This window comes from Alexandromys fortis, unplaced genomic scaffold (assembly GCF_014885135.2).
Source record: "Alexandromys fortis isolate MF-2015 unplaced genomic scaffold, M_Fortis_MF-2015_v1.1 scaffold_3, whole genome shotgun sequence".
NCBI classification, from domain to species: Eukaryota; Metazoa; Chordata; class Mammalia; order Rodentia; family Cricetidae; genus Alexandromys; species Alexandromys fortis.
In genome coordinates this window covers 14,102,428-14,109,829 of record NW_026067909.1, presented here as the reverse complement: position 1 = coordinate 14,109,829, position 7,402 = coordinate 14,102,428, and the positions used below count along the sequence as shown (strand labels likewise).

The 7,402-nt window shown below is 52.4% G+C and overlaps 1 protein-coding gene across 2 annotated transcripts in view; it reads right to left on the bottom strand.

Annotated features, from left to right (window-relative positions):
* Positions 1-6,355, bottom strand: part of Unc93b1 (unc-93 homolog B1, TLR signaling regulator) — a 12,400-nt gene extending 6,045 nt beyond the window's left edge. For both annotated transcript variants that reach the window (XM_050137598.1, XM_050137599.1), the window contains exons 1-7: positions 6,189-6,355; positions 5,673-5,814; positions 5,178-5,331; positions 1,583-1,744; positions 1,249-1,381; positions 864-957; positions 505-629 (exon numbers count right to left, since the gene is read on the bottom strand). In XM_050137598.1, coding sequence (XP_049993555.1) covers positions 505-629; positions 864-957; positions 1,249-1,381; positions 1,583-1,744; positions 5,178-5,331; positions 5,673-5,814; positions 6,189-6,284 — 906 coding nt within the window. In that variant the 5' untranslated portion in view covers positions 6,285-6,355. The remainder of the gene's footprint in view (positions 1-504; positions 630-863; positions 958-1,248; positions 1,382-1,582; positions 1,745-5,177; positions 5,332-5,672; positions 5,815-6,188) is intronic.
* Positions 6,356-7,402: the final 1,047 nt, after the last annotated feature.

The following is a 7,402-nucleotide window of genomic DNA, read 5'->3' as shown; positions in this document are numbered from 1 at the left end:
CCCCCAGCCCCCCCCCCCACAAAAAAAAAAAAAAAAAAAAAAAACACCTACAAGCCTAACCGAAGTTGTGGCATACCAGAAAGGTTTCCGCCCAAGGCTGTGTCTCAGACTCAACCAGAGGCCGGCGCCTAACTTTTTGCACTTAGCCCCGCCTCTCGACCTAAAGCCACACCTCCCCGCTCCTGTCGCTTGGAGCTTTAGTTCTACCTTCCAGTACTAACCTCAGTCCAGAGTCACACTTGCCAGCTCACGATCCTGGGTGGTGTTCCTAGTCCCCTCAACGGTCACAACCAGCCCTATGGGTCCTGTCCCCTCTTTGTCCTTTTTCCTCTGACCTTGGGGGTCCCAACTTCAGCCTTGGTCGACAGGCATTTCTCCAACAACCAGAACTTAGTCCTGTTTCTCTACTTAGGTTCCCAGCCAGCAATTCCGACCTACCACAAAGAGGCGCTAGCACGGAGAGAACCGGCTCCCACCCCTCCTCCCCACCAACCCGAGACTCACCAGCAGCATGGCCAAGAAGGCCACTGCCATGAGCACACTCTCTACGACAATGAGGTTTCGGCTGCGCGGCAATGTATGCAGAACCGTCTTGTTGAAGCCAGTCAGGATGCCGTGGCTCTTAGTGCCTGGAAGGGTGGGTGGAGACCCGACTAGGGCCACAGTAGAGGTGGGGTATAGGGGCATTCAACATTCTTCCAGCAAGCTCTTTGGGGGTGGCAGTTTGTGAAGGGGGCACCATCCACCCCCACCTCCATGTCTGCAGCCCTGAAAGGTGCAAGGGAAGGCCTAGGGTCTACTGGGTGATGGAGTGTGAACAGGAAGAAGGCTTTGGAGGCCCCGCCCCCTGCCCCAGGACTGACCGCAGCTCTGCACGTTGGACAGCGTGTGGTTCAAGTCGTACAGGTAGTAGTTGAGGAAGTAAATCATAGGCAGTTGCGCACATGCGAAGCTCAGCTGTGGGAAGGAGGGCAGTCGGGTTCAGAGCTCAGGATAGAACTAAACAGGAGGTGAACTCTAGGGAGGAGTCTGAACGCCACCCCCAACTCTAGGGATAGCTCAGCAGTGGTGATGGGGTGCCCATGGCAGGAGAACTTCCTCCTGGTCACTGTGGACAGGGAGGAGCGCTCCATCACTAGAGGCAATCGAGCACGGTTTGGCTCAGGAGGGCTGAGAAACTGTAATAGGTTGTGCTGTGTGGACTCTAGAATCCCCAATCCCCCTCCCCCGGGTTCCTGGAGCACTCACATGGAAGAAGCTATAAAAGATGGCCTGGAAAACCAGGAGATAGGGTGCGTGGGAGCCGCGTGGCGGGCGCTGCTGAGGCCCCTGCTCCTCCTGCTCTTTATAGTGGGAGTACTCGTAGTACTTCTGGGACATCCTGGAGCACAGAGAATGAGGGCTTTCCCCACCTGCCCTCTGCCACACTTCTTCCTGCGACTACAGCTACAGGCTAGCCAGCTTCAGTGGGGAAACTGAGGCCCAGAGTCAAAGGCTTGCCTGGGGTCCCCGAGCTGAAGTTGGCAAGGACATAAATATTGCACCTGTTCTCCAGCTCTTCTCCATTGCCCATCAGGCTCACCTGGTAATGTAGTTGCCCATGGAGGCCCAGAGAGGCACAATGGCCATGCCCAGAGCCACAGCCGAGGGCACCAGCGTGTAGTAGCGTTCCCAGTAGTTGGTAGAGACAAAGAGGGCATAGATACCCACAGCTAAGAACATCATCCACTTGGTACCAAAGAACCTGTACAGAGGGAGGGACATTAGCACCACAGCCTAGGAGCTGCTGTGGCCCCAACCATCAGGGCTTCAGTTCTCAAGGCTGTGGGAGGTCACAGGGAGCCCTGGCCGGAGATGCAGTCTCAAAGACACAGACCGGCAGAGTGGCCTGTGCTCACAGCTGCCATCGCAGCACGGGCCATGCCACGGGCCTCTCACAGCCATGGCAAGGTGGACCTCTGACCTCCACACATGCACATACACACACACACAATAGCAATTTAAAGAATTAGGTAGGGGTTGGAGAGATGGCTCAATGGTTAAAAACACTAGAATACTGGCTGTTCTTCCAAAGGGCCAATTTCAATTCTCAGCACCCACATGCTGGCTCACAACTGGCTGTGATTCCAGTTTCAAACACCTTTTCTGGCCTCCAGGGGCAGCAAGCATACAGATGGTATTGGGCAGACAAAACACTCTACATATAAAAATAAAATAAAATAAAATATGATTAAAAATAAATCTTGTCAGGTAATAGTGGTGCATGTTCAAGGCCACCCTGGTCTACAGAATAAGTTTCAGTACAGCCAGTTCTATGTAGAGAACCCCTGTCTTGAAAAACAGAAAAAAAGCAAAAACAAAACAAAACAAAAACACCAAACAAATAAACAAAACCCCAAAATCTTTACCAAAATAATGTTAGGAGATCAAGAAATAGATTTGGTGTTGACCTCTGGCTGTATACATGTGCACACATACACATGCAAACACACACAAAAAATTTGTCAGTCTGCTTAGTTACTTTATAATAAAGCTTCAAAATGTCATAAAAAAATTTGTCAGTCCTTTTTTATTTTTCAGTCTTGAGACAGGGTCTCTTTGTTTGTTTGGTGTTTTTTTGAGACAGGGTTTCTCTGCGTAGTTCTGGCTGGCCTCGAACTTAGAGAGTTCTGGGATTAAACTCACGAGTGCTGGGATTAAAAACGTGTGCCACCACTGCCCAGCAGAGACAGGGTTTCATTGTGTAGCTTTGTCTGACCTGGAGCTTGGTATGTAGACCAGGCTGAACTCAGCTCTACCTGGCTCATCCTCCTTTACTGGGATAAAGACATCTTATTGCAGAGTGTGTCCCATCACACCCAGTGAAATTTGTTTTTATCCTTAAGGAAAGAAAAAGGCACCAGGCCTAGGGCTATGATAGTGGGCAGAATGCTTGCATGGCACACAAGGCCCCTGGTTTGATCTCCAGCACCACATGAAATTGGGCATACTATTTATATGCCTGCTCCCCAGCTTCCCGGCACCGGGGAAGTAGAGACAGGGAAGTAGAGTCAAGAGAACCTGAAGCTCAAGGTCTCATAGATCCCAGACTGGCCATGTGCATGCTTGGTGCACCCTAGAGGCCAGAAGTGGCGTTGGACCCCTTGAAACTGGAGTTACAACCAGGGTGCTGGGAATTGAAATCGGGTCCTTCCAGGCCAGCTCGGGATACTTGAGACCCGATGTGAAAGTAAATGAAGTCAATAGGTAACACACATTAGGGCTTGTGCCACAGCCCAGTCAGTGCTAAAGCGCCTGCCTAGAGTGCATGCTGTCCTGGATTCCATTACCAACACTTAAGAAGGAGGGAAAGGGGGAAGGGGATGCACAGCTAGCGCCTGTGCAGGCTACATGGTCCTTTGGAAAAGCGGCCTGGCAATCTGATAGGAGACAAGAATGTGGGTTCCAGCCACACTGCTAGGTCTCAAACATACCCACTTCCCCTCTGTGTAGAAACTGCGAGATTGCTTCGTGTCTAAAGTAGTAGCAGCTACCCTGGCTGTATGATGGAACAAAATAAGGGCTTTTATTAAAGGTGATAAGTTTCAAAAGGAACAAAGCCGACCAGCATGATAGCACATGCCAATAGTCCCAGCTGAACCAGGAGAATTCTGAGAGTCAGCTGGAGCTAGTGGGTGAGACCCTGTGTGCAGGCTGGTTGTATGCCAACTTGACACAAAAACTTAGTCATTTAGGAAGAAGGAACCTTAATTGAGAAATTGCCTGAAACAAGTTAGCCCTTTAAAAAGCCTATGATGCATTTTCTAGGTTGTTTATCAATGTGGGAGGGCCCAGCTCACTGTGGCTGGTTCCACCCCTTGGCTGGTGGCCCTGGATGCTACAAGAAAGCAGGCTGAGAAGCCACGAGGAGCAGGCCAGTAAGCAGCACCCCTCCAGGGTCTCTGCATTAGCTCCTGCCTCCAGGTTCCTGTCCTGCTTGAGTTCCTGCCCTGATTTCCCCCAGTGATAAGCTATAAGATGAAGCAAACCCTCCCTCCCTGAGCTCCATTTAGTCCCTGTTCTATCACAGCAGAAGAAACCATAAGCCACTTAGTCTCCAAACAAACAAAAGGACCATAAAACCTTCCAGGTGCCTGAGACAGGGTTTCTCTCTGTAGTCCTGGCTATCCTGAAACTTGCTTTGTAGACCAGGCTGGTCTTGAACTCACAGAGATCCATCTGCCTCTGCCTCCTGAGTGCTGGGATTAAAGGCAAGCACCACCCTGCCCAGTGAGGAAACAGCCTTTATTTAATTTTAAACAGAAGGCAAGAAGGCCTTGATGGTATACACATCTGTAATCCCTGCTCTTGGGAGGCAGAGGCAGGAGGAACACCACGAACCGTGGCTAGCCTCATCTACAAAGTAAGTTCCAGGCCAGCCAAAGCTACTTAGTGAGACTTTGTCAAAAATAAAAAATAAAAAAAACTAAACAAAACAACCCAGTTGATGGTGGCACATGCCTTTAATCCCAGCACTGTGGAGACAGAGGTAGGCTGATCTCTGACTTTGAGGCCAGCCTAGTCTACAGAGCTGGTTCCAGGACAGACAGGACTGCTTTCAAAGAAACCCCGTGTTGGAAGAAAGAAAGAAAGAAAGAAAGAAAGAAAGAAAGAAAGAAAGAAAGAAAGAAAGAAAGAGAGAGAGAGAGAGAGAGAAAGAGAGAGAAAAGAAAAGAGGACAGGAGCTCATTCACCCTATCTCCCCTTCAGGGGTTTGATCAGGCTACGGAGGATTTCTGCAGTGTCTAGGAGGCTGGACCATATATGCCCCAAAGCTCAGAAAGACCTCCAACCTGACCTCCAAGCTGAGGCCCTTGAGAACTGCCGTTCACACAATCATCGTTCACTGGGCTGAGGACTGGGCTGTGACTTCACAGCTTCAGTCCAGGAAGTCACCCTGTATCTGGTAGAAGGATGCCACCGGGCCAGAACCTGCTTGAATCGCTTGCAGAAACCAAATGTGCAAGGGGGTGGGGACGCGGGGGCAAGTTCTTAGTTCCTCCTCTAGCAGGGATTTCCCCCTTTGCTTCTCACTTTCCCAGGCAAGCAAGGCCTCTCTGCAGTTCCCTGCCCCTCCCTCCAAAACCCTAGGGCAGCCTCTGCACCCCCCAGGAAGTCAGGGGACAGCAACTTGGCACCTGATGAGCACAGGTGTGTAGAGCAGGGCAGCGATGGGCGTCACGTTTATACCCATCAGCATCTTGCTGTCGATGTCAGGCAGCCCCATGTTGCCGTACTTCACCTCCCTGTAGGTCTCATCATAATGCAGGATCAGTTGCATCTGCAGGAGGCCTGGGGACAGGGGGCAGCGCGGAGGACTCTAAGCAGTCTGATTCATGGCAAGCTTGGCAGGGCGCCAATTCACCTAAGCGACCCATTACTTTGATCATCAGGACCCGGACAGGGAGGATAAGAGCCCATTCCCACCCACCAGCGTCTATTCTCTGGCTGGGTCGTGGGCAAACTGGCCTATGCCACCCCCTCCCTGTCCCATGTGTCTGCCATGCCAACAGCAGCTCTGACCCGGGAACTGAAAGGGGAAGGAGGCCAGCTGGCCGCAAGGTTTCTCTTTCCCAGCTCGGGAGTGGAGGCGGGGTAGCGGAGGGACAGCGGGCTTCATGCGTCCGCCCTACCCAGGTAGACGCCGTAGGTGAGCGTGCCACCCGCGCTGGCCGCGAGCACGTTCTTGACCACGCCGAGGCGCTTGCGGCGGTAGTAGCGGCGCTCCTCCTCCTCCTCGTTGTAGTTGGGGTACGCGCCCACCAGCTCGTCCAGCTGCGGGCGGATTGCTAATCACACGCTGACCCTACGGCCCTTGCGCCCCCACTCCGCCTTCCCGGAGTCCGGGGTCCCCATCCAGGGTCCTAGTCCCCATCCTAGGGTCCTCATTCCACACTCGGGGTGTCAGTCCACCATCCTGGGGACCCGGTCCCCTTGTCCCAGGGTCCTGGTCCCTTTTCAAAGATCCAGGTCCCCACCCGGAGTCCCATCCTGGGGTGTATGTCACCACTCTGAGACCACGGTCCCCCGTGTGGACTCCCGCGCCCCATTCTAGAGTGCTTGGGTTCCCTTCCCAGAGTCCCTGCCCCTCCCGGGTGCTCCCCCGGAGGCAATCGGCACGGTGTTCCATTGCTTCCCGCCCTGCTCACCGGAGCCTCTGGCCCATCAGGAACTCCGAGGCGGTCCTCATCCCCTTGAGGGCCCGCGGCCCCGGCCACAGGGTAGAGCGGCGGCTCCACCTCCATGACCAGACCCAGACCTGAGGCTGGCAGCACGCTGCTCTGGGCACCAGCAGCGGGTTAGGACTTCCTTCATCAGAGACCGCCCTGTCCACTCCGCCCCACCCACCCCACAGACCGCCTCTTCCCAGAAGTACTGTGCGTGGTGTGTGTGTGTGGTGTATGTGTGTGTGGTGCGTGTGTGGCGTATGTGTGTGTGCATGCGCGTGTGTGTGGTGTATGTGTGTGTATGCATGTGTGTGGTGTGTGTGTGGTGTATGTCGTGTGTGGCATATGTGTGTGCATGCGCATGTGTGTGTGGTGTATGTGTATGTGTGTGTGTGTGGTGGGTAGGTGGTGTATGTGTCGTGTGTGGTGTACATGTTCAGTGTGTAGTGTGTGGTTTGTATGTGGGATGTGGGACATGTGTATGTGTGGTGTGTATGTAGTATGTATGTGTGGTATGTGTGTGGTGTAGTGTGAGGTGTATGTATAGTGTGTGTGTGCTGTGTGTGGTTTGTGTAGTGTGTGTTGTGTAGTGGTGTGGTGTGTAGTATGTGGTATATATATGCTGTGTGTGGTTTGTGTAGTGTGTGTTGTGTAGCCATGTGGTGTGTAGTGTGTGGTGTATATATGCTGTGTGTGGTTTGTGTAGTGTGTGTTGTGTAGCCATGTGGTGTGTAGTGTGTGGTGTATGTATGGTGTGTGTGGTATGTAGTGTTGTGGTGTGTAGTATGTGGTGTGTGTGTGTGGATGTGTGTGTGGTATATGTGTGTGTGATGTTGCAATTGGTATGCATCTTGGAACCCAGCCTCAAGGAGATGCTAGCTCCAGCCTCAGTTCAACCACTGCAAGACTTTGTGACTTAGGAAACCAATTCTTGGAGCTGGAGAGATGGTTCAGCGGTAAGGGTACTGGCTGCTCTTCCAGAGGACCTGAGTTCAATCCTCGGTACCCACATGGCAGCTGATAACCATCTGTAGCTCCAGTTCCAGAGGATCCAACACCCTCACACAGACACACATACAGGCAAAACACCAAAGTACATAACATAAAAATAAATTTCAAAAAAACTTAAAAACGAAACCAGCTCCACCTTTCTGTCCCCCAGTCTGTTCATGCATAAAGTGGAGACACTAGCCGGA